Source organism: Salarias fasciatus, chromosome 12, assembly GCF_902148845.1.
Source record: "Salarias fasciatus chromosome 12, fSalaFa1.1, whole genome shotgun sequence".
Classification (NCBI taxonomy): domain Eukaryota; kingdom Metazoa; phylum Chordata; class Actinopteri; order Blenniiformes; family Blenniidae; genus Salarias; species Salarias fasciatus.
In genome coordinates this window covers 18,720,775-18,742,508 of record NC_043756.1, presented here as the reverse complement: position 1 = coordinate 18,742,508, position 21,734 = coordinate 18,720,775, and the positions used below count along the sequence as shown (strand labels likewise).

Genomic DNA, 21,734 nt, shown 5'->3' with positions numbered 1-21,734 from the left:
GTGACTGCTTGGCGCTGTGATAAAGACGGAGTAAACAATTTGAGTTCTCTTCATATCTTTATACTGAAATGTGTTTGTTATAGAAAAACAAACAGAAAAAAAAAATCCATTATTAAAAACATGAACACAACCTGTCGCTTGTTGAAGTTGTCAGAGGATTATTTCAAAGAGAAAGATACCGGAGTTGTCTGATAGGCTTTTCTCTTGAGATTCTTGCATTTGGGCCCATTTCCCGAAAGTCCGTGCACGGCGGCTGATGCTGTTTGAACATAAAGGTCTGTGTGGCTTTCACTTAAACTTCACACAAGCATTTACCACCAGCCTCTGGGGGAATTTGACAGCGCGCCGCCGTCCCTTCGGCGCGGCAGAACCAGCTGACAGAGCATTTGGTTGCGAGTAAAAAGAAAAAGTTCACTTTATAATTTGGACCTTGGTTCTGGATCGCAGCTGCTGGAGATTTAAGGTTAGGACAGCCTGCCAGAGCCTTGACAAGCCTCAGCGGTGGTAACACGACTTTTAAAGATCAGCTCCATAAAGAATTCTTCATAGGTTTTACAAGTTATTTGCATGGTATCACATCTCGCTGCTCCTTTGCTGAGGTCTGACCTACATACTGTCGTTTGCCGCCTTTGAATTTGACGAGCTTTCATCGCGCTTGTCCCCATAGTTCTCGGCGTTCATTAGCACTGTATCATATGACTACATTATGAATGACACTGGTTCTGTCTTCACGTTATCAGCTTCGGCGTCGGATTTGATTTGAAAAAAAAACCTCGTCGCAGTGTGTGGCGTGCGAGTCAAAGGCAGCCGCTCCCGAGTTTTCGCCGTGAGCCCGTGAATTCATGTCGAGAGGAGGAGTGAGGCCCTTTTGTGAAATCCGTCAGAGTTACAGTGCGGAATACAATTCTCACACTGAAGTCAATTGGAAATGAAATCAGTAATAGGGTTTGATCCTTTTCGCACCCCAGAGAGGACACCCCAATATCCAACAAGAGGCTTTTTTTTTTTCTTCTTCTTCTTCTGATTTGAAAAGGCTGGAGATTTGCTGTTGTGTGGCACAGGCCTCAGCTGGCTGGGTATAATGGATCACATAGAAGGGGGGGAAACACTCTGCAGAGACCCCCTTTTGTGATTTTTATTACCCTGAATAGAAAAGACAGTGAATGCCTCATTCCTCGAGATTGTATTATTTGGTAGGGATCGGATCCCATTGACACAGGCCTCGGGAGCTCCCGCTACGACTGAAAAGATGGAAACCACATCAGACCTTCGGATTGCTGTTAATGTTTATCGGATGAAAAGAGTGTCACATAGCATTTTAGGAGGTATTCAAGGAAAATGGGAACGGTTAAGAGAATAAGAGGCCGTGTCCTTGTTTTTTTTCCGGTGCTCAACAGGCTCTTAGGATGAATGCAGTTCTCTCTTAGGGTTAAAATTCTTGCCATTGCCTCTTAAAAAAATTCAATTTTAGACTGATCACGCTGTTGGCACAGTGCACCTCTTCACCCATTTTCATACAGGGAACATTCAAGTAAACATTAATGAGGGGAAAAGTGGAATTTCTAGATTTTTGGATAAGCTTTCATCTTTTAATCTTTAAATCCCATCTCCTTCAATTAAGAAAAAAAAAATCATGAAATCATGAAAGCAAGGATTTGCATAACGTGCTCTGATGTGCCAGTAGCTACCCTTAGTGATAACATCAACTGACTCTGGTCCTGGAAAGAAAGATACTGAGGGTACCAGCTCGAATCACAAACACAGTACGCATAAACAGCCTCAAGAGGTATTTCATAGAACCACTTCTTCCTATTTGATCTAAGTGAATTTCTGGTGTAACGCCCACCAGCACAGTAGGGCACCAAGCCGACGCTCTGTGACTGGCAGGTGTCTAATTTGTTAACCTGAATCTGTTTGTCATGATCGGAGTTTCTGGTGCCGAGCGAAGCAGCTGTCAGTTAGTGAGGAAACAAAGTACCACTTTTTTATGGTATTTTTTTTTTTCTTTTTTTTAGAAAGTAGCTGACAGGCCCTGTGGCACTCTGTAACTCTCTAATGATGTAGCAATCAATTAATGAGATTAATAGGAGTCCCCCTGCTGTTCCTTATACCCTTTTAGACATCTGACGTTCTTGACGGAAGGAGCAATAATTGATTGATTGACTCACATAATTATCTTGGAAATTACAGCTACCTCATTTAGTTGATTTTTTTGATTGTTATTTCTCGATGTCTTAGTTTTTATTAAAGTAAATCTAATCTTTGAATATGAGGCAGTGGAAAAGTCTTGCACTTGGATATAGTTCAGAGCTCTGACATTGCAGTGAAGTTGGCGATGTTCGTCAACATCTGCTGCTTTTCAAATTTGCAAACATGTTTTTCCCCTGATCGGTAACTGACTGATTGGTTAATTAATGCTTTTTCCTTGCAGGTATCGCCTGACGCGCATCGTGGTGGACAGTGAAGCGGGTCCCAATAAGAACCAAACCGTTGTGTTCCTGGGGTCAGAGAAAGGCATAATCCTCAAATTCCTGGCGAAAATGAGCAACGGCTTTCTCAATGACAGCCTTTTCCTGGAGGAGCTCAACGTCTACAACCCTGACAAGTACGTGACTCTGCCTGTGCGTGTGCACGTGTGTGAGATACGGACAGAAATAGAGAGGTGCATGGATACAGTTGCTACAAACCAAGTCAGGCCAGTCGATGCATGCATCTGTGTGTGTGTGTGTGTGTGTGTGTGTGTGTGTGTGTGTGTGTGTTTTACTGAGAGAAAATGTGTTTCATTTTGCATGTTTCCACGTTTACCGACCCTGCCAACCCACCAACCCACCAGCTCCATCACTACCAGTCAGCTCCCCTGACCCGGGACGCACAGCGAAGCCAGCCAGCCAGATGGCTACTCTATCATTTAAAAGAGTTTTATCAGGTTACACTCTGCCCAACCACAGCCACTAAATTAAAGACATGGACCCTGAGGCTCTGGATAACGTAGTACTGTGGTTCCCAACCACAGCGGAGCCCAGCTCCTCCAGAACGTTAGCTGATTAAAGGAAACACACACACACACACACACACCAACACTGAGGCCTGTGTTTGTCTTCAGAGCTGGCCTTTCACTAATGCATTACAATTCAGGTTGGGGATGGATGGATTTGAGTGTGTGTGTGTGTGTGTGTGTGTGTGTAATACAGACGTCTTTGGTTGAGAATTGGTGTGTGTTTGGAGTGTCAGTGAATAAAGAAAAATCAGCCACAGACTGATCCTGCCAAAACAAATATTTATCTGAGCAGTAATGGATGAGGGGGGGGCAAAAAGCAGCACAAACACAAAAAAGACGGAGAACAGCGGTAAGACCAGCGTGGAGAAATTGGAAGAAGCAGAGCACAGAGTGCACTGTTGGGTTAGACAGCCCAGAAGAAGAATTTCGGACTTGACGGGAGGCCTTTCAAGGTTACCACTGTTTGCTATCCAACATGCTGTGTCCATGTGACCGGCCGTATGTGGAGGATGAGGAGCAGGCCTTCACTCCTGTCCTCTCCCCGCACTCTCTCCTTCTCCGCGTCCCTTTTCTCCTCTCTGGCCGCGGCCAGGCGGTGGTCGGCTGCCGGCCATCTGGCTTCGCTCTCATACAGTAAGTGACTTTGCTCGCCTGCGTCCCTGCCTGGCTGGCTGGATCAGCGCGGGCTGCACTGCCGCGCATTACCCAGTGTAGATGGACTGTAAGCCCTAATTGAGAGCGCTAATGCAGGACCGCAGCACGGCAAAGGGGAGATTATGTCCCAGGAGCTGGATGGCGGGATGGAGAGAGGGATGGAGGCAGAGACGGGATAGAAAGATGCTTGACACGCCCCGAGGGGATTAGAGCGTGCTCCTGCGGGGGCCGCCGAGACAATGACGACCAACAGGGGTGGAGGAAAGATGCTGTGCGTGTGGAGGGCGGAGGGGTCTGAGGGCAGTGTTAGTGGATTTTACAGTTAAGTGCTGTATTATTGCTGACTGCTCACTGTGTCCATCTGTCTGTTTATCTGTAGTATCTGTATCACCCCTTTTCTTTATCTCTCTTTATCTCTTCCCTCCGCTCTTGACCCTGTGTTCTCAAGTCCAGCATTATCTCTGCTCTCCCCAACCGCACAGTTCGTCTTGCTGCCAGATCTTAATCTCGCCTCTTCCCTAAATGAGCTGTTAAATCTTCATCTTGACACAGCAAGTTTTTCTTTTTTGCCAGACTCGGGTCTAAATCGTTACAGGAAAAAGAGACATAAAAATGTTTTATCAATTCTTCTGTTCCCTCTAGGTGCAGCATAGATGGCGTGGAAGACAAACGCATCATTGGTATGCAGATAGACAGCAGGAGTCATGCTCTGTGGGTCGCTTTCACCTCCTGTGTCGTTAAAGTGCCGCTGTCTCGCTGCGAAAGACACGGACGGTGCAAGAAGTAAGTCTGCTGCTGTTCTCTATCCTTCATTCTCCCTCCCAACATTTTGGAACCCCTCCGAGAGAGCAAAACGCCGCGCAAACGTAACAATGGCTGTGATGTCCTGCAGGTCCTGCATAGCCTCCAGAGACCCGTACTGTGGTTGGGTGTCAGAGGGAGCCTGCAGACAGGTGGTTGGAAACGTCAAGTAAGTAAAAAACATTGACAAGTTAGAAATAGCTGAAACTTTTTCAGCATCCAGTTCTTGGGAAAATTGTTCTGAATATCAGATTTTCTTCCCATAAAATGTTGAACACTGTATCCAGAAACATGTAAACAACTAAAGTCACAGATTATTGAAACACCTAAAAGAAACAAAACTTTCATATAAGATCAATTAAGTTGGATCACTTGGCATAAAACCCTGCAGTGCACACTGGTAATATAGAAAGAAAGAATTAATATTTAATTGATCTTTTTGTGGAAGAGTTGTGTCTGCATTTAACCAGTTTTATGCACGTTTCAGCTTAACTCGACTAATTGGAGTAAAGCACTGCAGCTCTGTGGTGCCTCGGGAGCTGCCTTGCTCATTGCTCCACTTCCCTCAGTAAACCTGTGAACCTCCAAAGACAAGCTTCCCTAACCTGTCCCACACAGTGTTTAGAGCATTTTAGTGAAAAAATGCTCTTTTGAATTGTATTCAATATTCACTATTGCTAATTTATACCCATGCCCATCACCGTCGTTCTCTCAATTTGTCATATCTATTTTATAGTTTGATAGCACACTTTCCTTCAGCCAAACGGGCTGTTGGAAAGATGAATGGAAGGAAAGCGCTGTTTGCCCCAGGCTCGGGGTTGGGTATGCTCTGCTGGGGAAAGCTTGACGGTCGCGGTAACTGTAATTTGTGGCTGTAGTTATGACACAGAGCCCGATTATGCTTTTTGAACAAACAGCATATGGAGTTTTGTGGTGGGAAAAAACATTTTACAGATGAAGTCATAACAAAAGGACCAGTGCGCCACTGGACATTTGATGATGAATGAATTCGATCCCCCTGCTGCAAAATGATTGGTCTGCCATGCCAAACACACCAAAAAGGCACATGCACCCACATGCTCGCGCAAAACTGCGCTGCAAAAACACACCCGCTTTATCCATCCTATTATTATTCTGCAAAGCCGGAGCGGTGGCCTGTTCTGATTGAGTTTCCACTTCGGAGCAGGAGCCGACACAGAGGCATTAAGGGGGCAGATGACCTCACGTCTTTACTGTACAATATTTCTGAGTGAACGAGGGAGGGGATTAGGTCTGGCAGGGCTCGCTGGTCTGTGGCAGGCTACTCAAAACCTTTGCCAGACTGGACAGGAGAGGGGCTGCAGGGAGGGAAGGGACTTTGTTTCCCAAAATGTTTGCCCATGCAAGCATGTCTGCTTTCTTTAACATCTATTTTTTCTTTCTGTTACCGTCATCACATTAAAAAAAAAGAACTACTCTTTTGTTTTGTTTCTTGTATCGACGTCAGCAGCTTTCTGTTTTCTTACCTGCAAATGTCTATCACCATCTATCTATTTTTATCCGTCCTTCTTTTCTGTCTCTCCACCCCGTCTTTCTTCTTCCATCTGGCTCTGATGCCGGCATGCCAGCTTTCCCATGTGGAGTAATGCCTCTTATACCTACCGACTATAAACAGCTTGCACTCTGCTCTCCTGCAATATGGTCTCTGGTCACCCCTCTGTTTTGTGCGTGTTATTGCATATCATGCTGGATGAGAGTCTTTTCTAAATGACACACACTGTAGGGTTTTTGCTCCCAATCAATGTGTCAGATCAGCACATTAACACCGGATGATTATTTATTAATCTCTGAAACACCTTTCTATGAAAGAAAACATGCCCACAGGCTGGCTGGTCACCTGGTGAGCCGCCTGCTCCTTTTAAAACCGAATCCATTCATCAGAGTGAATAGATGACATTGAAAAAGCCTCGACTATAGGGATAGTATATTAAGTCCCTCTTTTCCCATTCACTTCTGATATGAATAATTAATGGAATCTATGCTTGACCTGCATTTCACAAGCCAAGTACTGTCTGTGCAACCACACATCTCATATGATAATCACATAGGAGGCAAGATGATAGAAAAGTAGGCCCAGTTATGTACCGTGCATATTGCAGTTCATTTAAATATGCATTACATGGTTGCAGTGGGATCGTAACCCTGAGCTGAACCGTCTGTAGTGTCACATGCGAACAGACTGCACGTCTGTTGCTGAATTGCAGCCACTGCAGGACGTGGTCCCTTCAGCTCAGGGTTCGCGGTGTGTTTCATTCACTTTCACGTGTCAAGACATTGCTTCTGAAGTGGGACTGCTCATTGCTGCTTCATCTCCAGACCAGCGGGATTTAGACCTCGTAATATTCATCTCAAAACAATCTCACCTCAGTCTGTAATGTTATTATTAACTTACAGTGGAAACCGTGACCAGGAGGTTGAGAGGGGTTTTTTGGTGTTTTTCAAAGGAGCCAAATGTTATTTCACGGCACGGCGGACCGAGGTGACCACGTCTGAAAGGAAAAATCCAGTGGATACTGGGAGTTCTTGAACTGTGTTCATGCTTAGACAGGTTCAATTGTGCAACTCTGCGTCTGCTTTGTGATTACGACTATGTAGATAAGCAAATCAGATAAGCCGATTAGCTGAACCCCCAGATTTGAAAAGCGGATGCAGCTTTTGTTGTTGTGTGGCTGTTTTTGCGCTTGATTTTGAAGGGGAATTGGTTATCAAGAGGGGAAAATTCACCGTCTCCGTTTCCAATTAAGGTGCTGTCAAACGGAGGGAGGGGGGAGGGGGGTGAATGTAAATGTAAATGAATGCCGGATATTTTTCAATCATCTCCAGCATATAAATATACACAAAGCAGTGTTTGGCCTTGAGTGCTGCAAAAACAAAAAAATCCAGTTGAATTTCCCTCCTGAAGTCTCCATGTTCCTGTCAGGTTCAAATGTTCGGCTCTGATCAAGGAACAAAGGGTGGGCAGTGCTGTTTTGGAAAATCATTCTTCTTCATGCTATAATTGTGACCAGTGGAGGGTGAGGAAGATGAGACGCGGGTGGACAGGCAGGAGGAGGAGTCGTCGGGGGGGCAGTAGAGACGAGGAGGACTGTGAAAAGCTGTCATGCGTGACTGTGATCCCGGTTGACAGTTGGTCCGCTCTGTTTCACAGATCTCCTTACTGCCTGCTTGGTGGTCTTTCAGGGAGAAAACAGGTCTCGGTGCAGATTGCATCAGAAAATAACATCTCCTTAAAACTCTCTCCCCCTCTGTCATATGATGGCCCTCAAGCATGGTTACCCCTCGTTGCTTTGGTGCAGGCCCATGTGGTTTTAACTACTCGGTAAACGATCTGCAAGAAGATGACAGATAATGTGTATAGGAAGAAAAAGAACTGTCCACATTGATGTTTTCAGGAAAACAAAAAAACTTTTCAACTCAACTTTTTGAATTTGATGATGGGCTCAAAGCCAAATGCAGCGACGGGCAAACGTGGCACAAATGCTAGAATATAAATAAAACTTGTCTAACCTTGCCAAATAAATAATCTCATCCCATGCGCCTACCTGTGCCTCTAAAATGAGACATAACGTGTATTTCACTGGTCTTGTCTCACCTGTGTACAAACCATATAAATGGCCTTTGACCATTTTAAATAAGGAGTTTGTGGCTTTCAGCAACAACTTCCTAAAGTCTGACCCCTTTTTTTTTCTTGAAAATAAACAACACATGATAAACAATCATGCTAAACACTTTTAATGAGCTCCACATTTTTCTCAAAGATGCAAAAATGTCAACTGAAAATAAGCATAGAAAGAATTTTGCTAGGTTTTGTATGTATAGAACATATGCTCTTTTTTTGTTTTTTGCTTTTTTGCAGCCAAATAAATTATGAATCTATTTTTATCAGCAGTCAGCAGGTCCGGTGCCAGCTCTGGATTTACTAGCCTGCCTGCCTCCTTCATAACCACTGATTTTAGGCCTCCAGGGCACCTGCTAGGTGTTCTTTGATTTCCGTCCAGCACAGGGCTTTCTGCTGCTTACCCCGTGCGCCTGTGTAGGATATGCTGCGTTCGCTGATGTTTCTGTAGTAGCCTTCTTGTAGCTTTGTTGCTTTGTTCGGTGTGGAGCGCCTGTGTGTCCTGGCCTGTTTTCCTCTGCTGACCATGATGTCTCTGTTCCCTGCAGATCAGCTTTCGAGCAGGACGTGGAGCATGGTAACACAGATGGCCTGGGAGACTGCCAAAGTAAGCAGGCCTTCTTCACTCTTATCTTTCCTCTTCTATTCTGTACCCCCCACCAACACCCTAAGTCCCACCACCGCCACAGTCGTCATCGCTCTCGCCCATGGTAACTGTGTCCCCCTTTTTCTCTCAGCCCTCCGTTTCCTGCTTCGCTGCTGTCACCTTTTTCTCCTCCCGTCTGTTCCACCCTCACAATCCTCGCTTTCAGCCTCGTCCATCCATCTGTCCCTTTCGGCTCTCCTCCTCCTCTGTCCTTTCCCCGCTCTCTCTGGTCCCCTGGTCAATAGGGTGTTGTGGCCCATTGGGCAAAGACTGGGTTCCTTCTTGCAAATCGCTTCGAAAACACAAGGCAAACATTGAGCGACTCGCAGGGGAAGGGGATTTGACTCGGGAGCAGTCTTATGGCTCAATACAAAACACAACAGAGCTCTCAACCAAGTCAAGGCTCTAAAATCTTGAAAGGTCTCTTTTTCACTCCACAGCACAGAGAATAACACACATTGAGACTGTATATTTGATCTTTTTACACGCACAAAGAGTGCCTGGATATGTCGAAAGTGATACCCTGTTGATATTAGACTGGGCTGCTCAGTTTTTGCAAAAGAAACTTCAAAACAATTTGACATTAAATCATTCATCGTGGCCCGTTTCATCTCAATTTGGATTGTTTACCGAGAGTAAAGGCAGCCAGTGTGTCTTCCCTTAAGATTCTTCAGTGTATTTAGTGAAGGGAACTAACAACGTTAGACTTTCATTAGCCATAGAGGTCATACAGATCAGCTCTGATTAGAAGTTAAAAGTATATCGAGCAGTAAGTCAATTCTGCATGGGTGGAAAAGTCATGGCCTTTGATCATGTTAAAGCATAACTCCCTTTACTGGAAGCAATAACAACTTTCTCCTCATTTCTCTTTTCCAGACACATTTGTGGCGCTGAATGGTAAGTATCTCGCCAGTACCACACGGGCAATCTAATAAAAGATAGAAGCTGCATTTCATCTCCCCTGACTTCTAAACTTCAGTTACACCTCTTCATCTAGTCAGTCAATCATCCCCTCTCAAGGAAATGAAATCTCCTCCCACATGTGTAAAGACGGGTTATTAATGACTCCAGGTTTTAACTGAATTGATTTTGCTTCTTCTCCTTCTTTTTTTTTTTTTTGATAGACATCCCTTCCAGTTACGAAGGTAATGAAACATTAAAGCACGGTCGGTCACTTTCCCTGCCCTCAGTGCTCCTCCTCGTTCAGCCCCTTTGGTGTTTAGCGTAAAGGTCGTAGAGTTAGAAAGCAACAATTAAAAATCTTTGATGCTGATTTTGATTGTATTAGTCCGTTTAGACCCGCGGACCGTCTGTCCCTCCTCGTTCCCACTGCCCCTTTCCCCGTATCCCCAGTACAACGCCATCGATTAGCCTTGACCTTTGCTTCGCTAATTGGATGGATCTGGTTGTTGGTGGTTTAAGGCCCTGATGGTGAAGAAATGCCTCTGCGCTCAAATTAAACGGGACATGTGTCGACGGGGAGAGAGAAAGAGAGAGAGAGAGAGAGAGAGAGAGAGAAAGAGAGAGATTTATTAAACCAGCCTGTTTGGAGTTAGCAAACGCGCTTCTGCCAGCCGCACAGACTCTTTGCACAGTCAAAGATGCCTAATTCCACAGATCTAATGTAAACATGGAGGCACAGTTTTCCCGCTGGCTTCAACCCACTGATAATGTTTACCCTTCCAATCACACGGCACGATTTCACCATCACACTTCAGTGCTAGCTGATTGATTCCATTTTCCCCACTCAAATCATTAAAAAAAAAATTATAAGTAGTGGTGATTAATAGCAAAGCTAGTCCTATAGCAGTGACACCTACAGTCACAGACTTCATTTTCATTTAATTGGTGCTTCGTTTTATTTCAGTCTCTCTCTCTCCTTCTCTTTCTCTCTCACTCTCACACACACGCATACATATACACACACACACACACGCACATACACACCTCGCAGCTGCCAGATCAAAACAGTCAGATCCATACAGAATGACAAGAATAGATATTTTGAAGTCGTTCCAGAAAGCCCAGCTCTCTATCGCTCTCCCCCCCCTGTGGCTGTACCCCCATTGTGATTCTCTCTCCTTTCTGGAGATCCAGGGTCATGGAAAAAGCATCTGTGTTTCTCTGCACCCCTATAGTGCTGAATATGCTCCCACAGGCTCGCTTGTGTGTTTTCATGCACGCACGGGCAACACCCAGTACACAGCCTCTCCTCTCCCACCACACCCCCTTAAAGTCTCAGCCCCTCCGTCTATCTGTTGGTGGTTGATATGGATTTGGAGATAAATAAATGCCCCCATTCCATTCTCCTCTTCCCTTCTCCAGACTAGACATCCTCGCCACTCTTTTAATCTGTCGAAAGAGAGCGAGGCGCATCCGTCGGCAGTTTAGAGCCCCCACCACCCCCTACCCCCCCCTCCACCCCCGATCCGTGGAGCCGTGGAGGAGCTCTGAGGCTCCAAGCTTCCTCTATGTGTGTCATCTGCCTGAATTGCACTTCCCCTGGCGGTGGGGGAATGAATTATAAAATAGGCCTGTCACACTAATCTCTCAGCCTTGGGCCAATAGTTAAATAAATCATTTTAATGATTGCCACGCCACACAGAGGAGGAGGCGGAGGCGGAGGCTCTGGGTGGTGTTGGTGTGTGGGTGTCTGTTGTGCGTCGTCTACCCGCCGCACCGGCATTAGCTCTCTGAGACGCACCCCCCATCCTCAAACGCAGGCATAAACCCATATTGAAAAAGGAACTTGCACATCCCCAAACACACACACACACAAACACACACACACACATACATACATACATACATTTACAGGCTGCTGTCACCTCCGCCGTGGAGCGAGCACTTCAAAATGGTAACTGGGGGTTGAGCTCCACAAGAGGCTGGTGATAAAAAGTGTTGTCAGCCTTCATCTGGAAGAGAGGTTTCTCCCCAAACAGGTGGCTCAAATACATTATATGAAATACAATATGTGGCTTTTGCAAAAGTGTGTAGGGCGCCTCTTGTGTGAGCACGTGGGACGTTAATTTCATTTGCATGGTCCAAAAATAAACAGACAGACAAAGCCTGATGCACAAATTCAGAATGAAAAAGAGACAAATGAAACAGGATGATACAGGGAAACAGATTGTTTGAGCAAGGCGCGTATACAGACAGAGAGGAGGTTGGTTGTTATGGTCTCGCATCCGCAAATGTAATATTTTTTGTTGCAGTTGTACTTTGAATGAATTCAGTCCCATAGAGGAACATTTATTGTGTTTATCAATTAGGAGATGTATTATTTTGTTCATTAAAATGTCAGAGAATGTGGAATTTCCCGAGATGACATTAAGGAGTTGAAAGTTCTGTGGCAAACATTGCAAAGCAAAATTCTTTTCCGTAAAATGTCACATGAGATGAATAGATTAGGAAAAACAGACATGAAAAGCTTTGTCCTATCATCATCCCTTTTTTTTCCCCTGGAAACTATTTGTTTCACCTCAGTAGCAAACTGTCATTTAATCGGAAAAAGTGCCAGCATACGACAGAATGAATCCAGAGTTGTTAGAAAACTGATTGAAAAAGTTCAATTTGAAGATCGAGAAAGGTAACGGGAGGAACAGGAACAAAGATGGAATCACGTCGCAGCTGAGGAAAAAGTTACAGGCTGACTTGTCGACAGGAACGCTGGAAAAGAAAAGTTTGTCTCTTGTCCTTCATATCAAAGGTAGGCACCCTATGGTGATGGTGGAGCAACACAATGGTTCTCTGCTCTGCTCTGACAGGCCCAGCAGAGCTTTGACACGTCAGTCAGAACACAAGAGGGAAAGAGCGAGAGAAACAGAGAGACGCGGAGAATGACAGAAAAGAAAAGGGAACACACGTCGATCCTGAGAAACGCATTCACACACAGTTGCTAATGAGTTGCCCAGGGTCGCGCAGGAGAAACACTTTCTTGCCTCACCCAGCCAGGCGGCTGCCCTCATGTGTGATTTCGGTCTGTGTGTGTGTGCCTCAAAGGAGAAAATCCATAGTTATCGATGTATCTTTCAGCGTGCGTGCGCGTGAACGCGTGCACGCCCCTGCTGGCCGGTGCTTGCCTGCTCTAAAGACTGTCCCCCGTCCGCCCGGAGTCGGTTCATTAAACCTGTGTTGTGTCCGGCAGGCCACCATCACCACCACCATCACCACACCCTCTCACTCCCCACCTCCGCCCTCCCCGAGGCTGCCGAGGGCCCCCTGGGGCGCAAGGAGGTCCCCATGAGTTCAGACAAAGGGGAGGAGCCCTACCTGGCCGTGCCCTCTCAGACCCAGCCCGAAGCCAATGGTAAGCCTTGGAACGCAACAGCTAGCAGTCAATTGGGTCCATTGTCACCTGTGGCAAGAGAGGGGGAAGGGAGGGACGGGGGGGTGGGGGGGTTCTGGTAATTGAGATTTACGGCTGCCTGACTGCTTCCAGCTGACACAGTGTAGAGATAGTGGATCGCCTTCTCTCTGGGGGACAAATTGCTTCACGCTGTGCACGAATCCCCCTCCAACCCCCAACCACACAAAGAAACCTGCACAAACACAAATGTGCAACACACACATATAAGCAGACGCGTACACGTTCAGCGCTCATTAACACACACACACATGCACACACACACACACACACAGTCACAGTCATTCGTACACAGACTCTGGCGGATGGATTTATTAGCCATAGACTGTAATGTCCCACAGGAGATGTAATATCCACACCATTACACACTGAAAAAGGAAAATGGCGAGGTATTTATTTCCCGAAGAAGGAGGCCCGGTTACCCGACTCTGTCATGCTTTGCGACACGGTGACACGACATTGAACGCCCTTTTCTCATGTGTTAACAACCTGCCTAATGCTGTAGCGCCTCAAGGACGCGCTCGCTTTTATAAATGAGACGGAGAGGGAAGGAGAGAAAGGGAGGAGACGGGAGGGACAAAGCGCATCGCGGAGGGGGGAGGAGAGAAAGGTCGCTGCCGAGCCATGTTATGTCCGGTAATAAAAAAGACAGACCCATAACAGATCTCATCAAAACAACATGCAACATGTACCATGCTATGGGTAATGCTGTTAGAGCCAGCATCACCCAGCCTTGAAGGAATATTGATTAAAATCATTATGATGAGCTGTGAGCGCAGCCAGTGCAGCAAAACAGACACTTTCTGTGGACAACGGCAGTTTGCAGCAGGTAAGGGTTTGTTTCAAAGGCAGACGGGATGAAATCGTTGGTGTATTATTTACAAACGGGGAGGTAGAAGACGTACAGGCGGTGAGGAAAAGATAAATAAAAGGTTTTGTCGCTCAAGGTTATGCTTTAAAAAAGACAAAAAATGTAAGTATAAATACAGTTGCGCACTCGGAAGGAACAAACAGAATACACATTTTTCATTCTGGTGATTGAAGTCTTTTGAGGCTGACGTGTTGACAAGTAAGACTGATACGTTGATTTTCATCCGTGCTGAATAAAGACGTTCAAAAGGCTCGGCGAGGGTTGCGAAACGATCACCAAGACAAGACTGAAATCTGAGGACTTCAACTCGATAGCCCGAACCGTCTCTCCTCTCAAATGCTGAAATGAAGCGTTGGGCCGTCGGTTCTGGCCTCCCCGTCGGTATCTCCCATCTCGGGGACAAACTGCAGCGTGTCAGCTGGAAGCAGAGCAGCACCGGTGGTTTGATCCAAGCACAATGGTGGCAGAGACTTCAGACAGCATGCCTACAGCCAGCATCACGACATGCTGTCGCTCCCCTCGTTGCTTTTACCTGAGCAGGTGTAGCGTTTCTATAGCCTCACAGTAAATGGGGGGGTGGGGGGGGGGGACGATGATAATCAAACATAACCCAAAAGCCAATATGTGTCTGACAGCACTCACATGTTTCCAGAATGGGTTTCCATGTCTAAAGGGTTAGATGTGGGTTTTTCACGCTCAGGTAACTGCAACCGGGTTTCACATTTCAAAAATGCTTCCTGCTGTTTTTTTTCTGTTTTGTTTTGCTTTTATTTCCTTTGTAAGATCATTATTGTTATTATTATTATTATTTCTATGAGACACTTTTGCAGCTTGTTTCACTATTTATCAGTTGACTTTCAGCTCTCCGGTCTTTTCTTTTGACTTTTCTCTGTAAGCCAGCCCTGATGAGATTGCTTTGATTTTCTTGATTTCCGTGGTTTCTTGTGAGCAGCTCTTGTGATATTTTGCATGGCTTGGTCTCAGACTATGTAATTTTTTCCTCCCTTTTGATTTGCTATTTATACATTTGCCTTTTTTTTTTTCCTGTGTTGATTGCTTTGATGGTATTAAGCACAGTTTTGCCTTCATACAGCTTAATGCTTTTTCAGCATGGCAAATTGAGCACCACAGTCAACAGTACTCATTTCCCGCTCCACCCATCCTGCCTCCTCTTCCTTCCTGTCGCCCTCAGTATTACTGGCTTCAGGTGTCAAACGTACTGTGAAAACTTTGCAAACTGCTGGAGTGAAAGCAAAAAGGAAGAAAGGGAAGAAAAAAAAATCTAAGAATGATCACAGCGCTAGAAAGCAAGTAAATAACTTATTTTAATTGCATTTTAATGGCACCCTGATAAATCCATGCATACCATTTCACTGAAGAAATAGGAGATAGATATTTTTGCTGTGCTATCAATCTCAAGTTAATGCTTGAGTGAAAAATGTATGAGCTCATATCCGAAGCCGTTTGAGAGCGTGCCCGTGATTTAAAAGAAATTACAATTACTGCCCAACTTTTTTCTATTCGCCGTCGAGACAGTGCAGAATCTTATCTGCTAATGAATATTACAGTGCCAGTATGTATTAGCCCATCGCCACCAGAGTAATTAGAAATGCAGCAAAGTGATGAGCATTTGCACGCTGACGATATTTAGCACCCGGCACCGCCGTGGCGGCGGCGGTGGTGGTGGTGGTGCGGCGTTCCAGTGGGGCCCTCGCAGCAGCCAGGTGGTCGCCTGTGTTTCACAGTACATTTGAGCTCCGTGTTCCGTCCGTCTGTCTGTCCAGGCCTCATCCGTCTCTCTTATATTTTCACCTACTTCTGTCACACACACCTCTTCCCTATTGCTCACCCTGCCCTCCCGTCCTCCTCCCCCCCGCCATCCGCCCCCTGAAAGCACACCAGCCCCGCCACTCTCCACCATCTGCTGCCATTGTGATCAGTCTCCCTTCCACAGGACCTCTCATCTGACTGGGATGGCATGTTCCAAGGCTATACCTTACCTTAGTGCAAATTAATTCCTGAAGCAATTTATGGAGCCTCTCCCCCCCCCTCCCCCCTCCTCTTCTCCCGTCCATCTCAGCACCTCCCCCTCCTCTGTCTCCCCCTTGTAGTCTGTCTCTTCTCCAACAGGAGTCATATCTCTTCCCTGTCTGCAGGAATGAATCCTTCGCCCTTTTCCTTTTCCCGTTTTCTCTCTCTCCCATGTTATGCCCGTCTCCCCCCCTTTTTCTGTCAGGCTCAGCTCTATCTCCCTCATCCACTTCCCCCCCTTCCCCCCTAAACCCCGACCTGTAGCCACCGCTGTGTTGCTCCAATTTATGGGTTCATTACAGAAGCTATCCGGGGTAGAACAAGAGGGGAGAGGTGGAAGGATGGAGGGATGGCGAGAGGCGGCAGAGAGGAGGGAGGCGTGGGGGACGAGGGGATGGAGGTACACATGATAAAGATTTATTAAACAGAACAGGACAATAATGGAGCGGTGAAGGTTATAAGAAAAAGATCAAGAGATAGCAGGAAGACGCACTATCTGAAACACTTGAACAAATAAGACGGAGAGAAAGAGAATCACAACACAGGATATAAGTCGTGGTGAGATAGCGGAGCTCAGCAATGCGAATAACAGGGTTTCTCTCAATACTTGCATGTCATTTGTTTCTGGAGTGGCCCTCAATTCTGATCCCCAACAACAGTCTTTATCTGTATTTTATGTTTATCTTGCTAACGGAGGTAATCATTCAGGTCCTCGAGCTTAAGGCAGTGAAAACAGCTGAATGTCAGAAACCAACAGTATCTCTCCAACAACCCCCATTTCCTCAAAATTACCATCATATATCACCAAGGAGCTGCAGCAGATGCATTCTCAAGGAAATTTGATGCTACTCAGATTACATTTATCAACAAGATAATGTTAATTAGCTGGAAAATTGTCTCTAAAAAGATTGTTGTTTTCATGATTAAGGTTAAAGTTCAGGCTTTAGGTTATTTGAGGCACCCAAAGCTGAGACATGATGTATTTTCATTATTAGTAAAAGTTCAAAGCTGCTCACATTTCATTCATGTTTGTTGGAGCAGGAAGACATAAAAAATGTACTCACCTCTGGTGATGTTTGATGGAAAAGCTTCTTTTTTTTCTAATAATCAAAGCATTTGTGGCCACAGTATGTTTGGAAAAGTGTAATATAGATGGATTTTCCAGGAAACATGATTTTCTCATAAAATCTTTTTGTTTATTTCATGTCACACCACAGCAGATTGACTAAGTCAATGTTTACGGTTGAAGAAGAAGATGAATAAGTGTTTTCACTTTGATCACTACCAACTTGTGCCCAAGTTTTCTACTGAGAGACCAATGCTTTTTTTTTTTTTCGTTTTTTTTTTCTGAAATCAGCACAACATTTTGGTGAAATTTATTTTCCATTACACAAGAACTACTCCGTTTTTTTTTTCGAGGTATGATTTCACTCCGTGTCAGGATTTCACAGTAATACCAACTGTCAACTGACAGCTGCTCTGCAAGGGTTATTTTCAGCTGCAGGCGGCTCTCTGACACCTATGTGCCGATGTGAGGCGGGGATGAGAGAAGGAGAGTCTGACCCTGTTCAGACAGGGATGCAGGGGTTTTTTTTGGGTTTTTTTCCATGCCAAAGCCTACGAATTTGACTTCATCTCGATTTCTGGGGAGAGGTTGATGGAACGTTTGCCCATCGTCGTTGGGAATGCCGTGTCAGTCCTTAATGTTACCTGGAGTTACAGCAGGGGCAGACTGTCAAACACGTCCAGTTATAGGAGAAGTGATACTATGATTTTGTTTTGTCAGCTGTATTCAAACTTTAATGCATTTCAGTATACTGTTGTTACTATGCTGCTAAATTAAAATGTTAAAAAAAAAGTTTAAATAACAATAATATAGAAGTTTAGAGTTCCTCACATATCTGGTCTGAAGTGAAGCCAAAATGGCACCATGTAAAACCAGCGAGTGTGAAACTCTCACAAATTACAGCTGTATTTCTCTCAAAACAAGTGTGGGAAAAAAAAAAGAGAGGAGGGATTTCTTGGTTGTCTGATTATTATGGAGACAACTCTTCTCGGGAGGTAAAGTCACAAGATTAAAGGCGATAGAGACTCGGGATTAGTTTACCTTGAACTCTGCTCGCCGTCAAACAACGCATTTGACTGGTGAACTTTGTAAGAAGTCTGCGAGGTTGAGAGGGTTGGGACATTTAATGTTCGTCGTTTCATGTCTCCTTGCAGTTGAATGATAGGATTTGGTTTAATCCTATGAAACAGGATGATAGGCTTTAGGTCAAAAGTTGGTGGCGTGGGCCTTTAAGGAGCCAGGACAAAATGCCATTTGGAGAAGAAACTATAAAGTCTTCTTCATATGACCATCCTGTCATTTTAACACCCTCATTTCTCTATCAAGTGGAGGATTTCGGTCCCGGGTTTCTTTGTGGCCCTTGTTTGTAATGGCCCTTTGTGAAGTAGATGAATTATTCGCAGCTCATTGTGAATCATAATAGAAACAGTGGACTGGATGTTTCCCCGGCATTACGCACTTCCCTGACTGACGTCAAGTCATAAGCCATAATTTCCTCCACTGATTAGCTTATTGTTTCTTCTAACCGCCTTTGTTTTCAACATGCATTTACTGCTTACTTTTCCGTTTTTGTGTTTTGGTTGTGCTTTTCAGTGAGACCCCTCACCATTGCGGGCTCATACAAAGCTCCGCTTTGTCTTTCGGCCATGTGAGACTGAATCTCATATCACGGCGGCTCATCCCTTTGTGCTTTTGAAGCTTGTCTAACCCACATTCAGCTGTCATTATTTGACTTTGAACTGATTTTAAGCTGCCACGTTCGCGATGTCCATGAGTGAGCCACTCATCAAGTAGATACAAGCCCGGTCTTTGTTCACGGGCGGCACTTCGCGGGGCTGGCTGTGTACTGAAACAGAACTAAACAATCACCAGCGCTTACACTGGAATTATAATGCGTATCTGTACACACCACGGCACTTCAGCCGTCTGCAGAAGTCAGAAGCCTGGCATTTTCACGTCCTGATAAAGTACACTCCGGCAGGTCACCATCTGTATGAGTGTGACTCATCACGCTTGAATGCTAATCGACAGGAGTCGGGGCTATTGAAAGAAAAAAAACTGCACATGCCTTTCTGTATAGAAAAAAAAAGTGGTCATTTTATGGATTGTGATTGTTTCTTTAATAGCTGCAGTAAAACTATGCTGTTAGGGATTTTCTTTCTTCAATACTGTCAATGTGATGATACTGAAACTCAGAAAGAAACTGTTGAATTGTTTTTGCTGCATTATTCATCCTGGGCGGTGTATTAGAACAAATCCATCGCGCAGTAATGCAGCCAACGAGGTGTCAATTTATGGTATCAAACAGCTGCTGAAAAATGTTCCCAGGGATGTTTAATTTAGGTTGATTTTCTATTGTGACTATTAAACGCTGCCGTTTGCATGCAGGGAGTTAGCTAGGTTAGTGCATCAGTGTTAATACCTGAGGTGCAGAATTATATAATTAGGGGTTTAATTATATCTTAACTGGATCATCAGTATGCAGTGCACTGACTCTGGATCGTCTGATGAATGCTTTAATATTGAATAACACCATTAATGCGAGGGCCTCTTCAACACAAACACACCCAAGACTTAATGGGATAATATCCTAACCGGAGATTAAATAGAATTTAATGAATTGCTGTCACCATCTAAACAGCAGTGTCCCCACAAGCCGACAACGAGCGAGCCCCCCGACATTAAGCGCTTTCTGACTCTCTCACTGCAGCGAGAGGCAAAGTCAACATCAGCCGGTAAACATCTTCAGTTTTTTTTTTTTTCCTCCTCGTCTCTCATTGTTCGCTCGTCAAGGTCCGACGTCTCTCAGCGAGCGACGCCTCACTTAGCGCGGCCGAATCTGACTGCGATTCCTATCTCTCTGCAGACAATGTCTGTGAGTAACGGCCCGCAGTCAGAGGTTAGGGCCCTTTCCCTCACCCCTCTGTGATGTTTAACTGCCTTTGAAGTTTTCCCAACACCAACACAAAGACAAGCTCTGTGGGCTTAAGTCAGCTGGTGCCTCTGAAGAGATTAAAAGAGTGTAAGAGTGTCTATGTGTGTCAGGCAGATAGAGGGAGCGCATTCACAAGTTCCAGTCACAGCAGATTACAATGGTTCTGATTTACAAGTGCATGTTGCCGACCCGGCCTGTTTTGACAGCAAGAAATATCTGAGTATCTGAGATATGTGTTTAATATCTGAATGTTGAGGCCCGAGGCAGTGTGAAATCCAAATCAATTCGAGCGCTGAAGAGAAGCGTTGAACTGCGGGACGCCTCGCGATACATTCTGGGGGCGAGGCAAGAGTTGAAACCAGAAGATTAAAAGTCACTGTATAGTCAGAACCTCCACGAGACGCAACTAAAGCAGAAAATCTGCGGGTTTTAGCTACACTTCCATACTTCCCAAGGTCGCGCTGTGGAAGTTTAAAAAAAAAAAAGTTTTACGGGGATCACAAACAGCCATCGAGGAGTGAGTGACACAGCCACCTTCATTCTACACCCTGAAGTCCTGTGATTCATCTGAGACAGCCCCGGTGTCCTCTGTGGCAACTCTCCTTCACTTTGATGTCAAGATGAGAAACAATTCCGCACATAAAAGATGGAAGTCTTCAAAGTTCCCTCTTTTTCCTCCTTTTGTATTGTACCCAAGTCCTTGGGCTAAGTACCTTCTGGAAGGGAGTGTGTGTGTGTGTGTATGTGTGTGTGTGCGCGAGACACATGAGTGATGGATTGAGGGGGGGAAGAAAAATTAAAAAGGAGTGAAGGGATTTTTTTAAAATCAGAAGGAGCCATGCAGTGCGGGTTAAATAGAGCTTTAACCTCGGCTCCCACACCTGGAATAGAAGACAAAGATCCGGCTCGGCGGTCCACCTCTCCAGCAGAATGGCCAGCAGCGTGGCTCCGTTGCCCCGCCGCTTTGTTATTCAACGTGAGACCGAAATGCCCGGTCGAAGCAGGTTAACCTTTAACGGTAATAAATCCACTGTCATGAAAATTCATAACAATTCTGACTTGCTCTTTCGACAAAGACAACTGAACAAATTTACATTTTACACGGATTATGAAAAAAGAAAAAAAAATTGGCATGATTCGCCAAAAAAATTAGTTTATGCCTGCACTTTCATTTTCTTAAGTTTGTAGCTTTCCACAACTCCTCACCTCAGGTAAAAAGCTCGATTCTGCTCCCATCTGTCTCAGCTTTGTTCAAAGAAACATTTAACCCAGCAGCTCCCAGTCGGCAGCCGTCGTTTCTGCCAGAGGATGATAAGTCACAAAGACCACAGGGTTGTAATTACAGGCTTCCCAGTTTCCGCTGAATGGAACACTTACCATATGGAAGCCGGAGAGTGCGAAAGAAAACACTCTGAAATAAGAAGAAAGTCACAAGTGATTCATAGTTTTGGTAAGACGCACGCAGCAGAAGGGGGAGGGGACTGAGTGAGGACAGAGGAAAGTCAACAGAGTGAAAGATAGCGGTGGAGAAAAGTATCTCTCTTGCTCTTAGATGTTACAGTGCGAGATGGGAAGCAGATGTTTCATCAGACGGGCAGGACGTTTGGTCACACGAGTCAGCGGCGCAGCACTCGTCAAACCCCAGCGCCTCTGCTGCAGATAACACTCCTCACTTCTCACACTGTCCACACAGCTGGGCACCTCCCCGATA

At 45.3% G+C, this 21,734-nt stretch overlaps 1 protein-coding gene across 2 annotated transcripts in view; it reads left to right on the top strand.

The window, feature by feature from the left end:
• sema6a (sema domain, transmembrane domain (TM), and cytoplasmic domain, (semaphorin) 6A) overlaps positions 1-21,734 on the top strand; it is a 104,249-nt gene that overhangs the window by 76,237 nt on the left and 6,278 nt on the right. Inside the window, exons 13-18 of one of the 2 annotated variants that reach the window (XM_030104640.1) lie at positions 2,432-2,605; positions 4,295-4,435; positions 4,545-4,622; positions 8,657-8,715; positions 9,631-9,651; positions 12,902-13,063. In XM_030104640.1, the coding sequence (XP_029960500.1) occupies positions 2,432-2,605; positions 4,295-4,435; positions 4,545-4,622; positions 8,657-8,715; positions 9,631-9,651; positions 12,902-13,063 (635 nt within the window). The remainder of the gene's footprint in view (positions 1-2,431; positions 2,606-4,294; positions 4,436-4,544; positions 4,623-8,656; positions 8,716-9,630; positions 9,652-12,901; positions 13,064-21,734) is intronic. The other variant, XM_030104641.1, reaches the window with a different exon arrangement.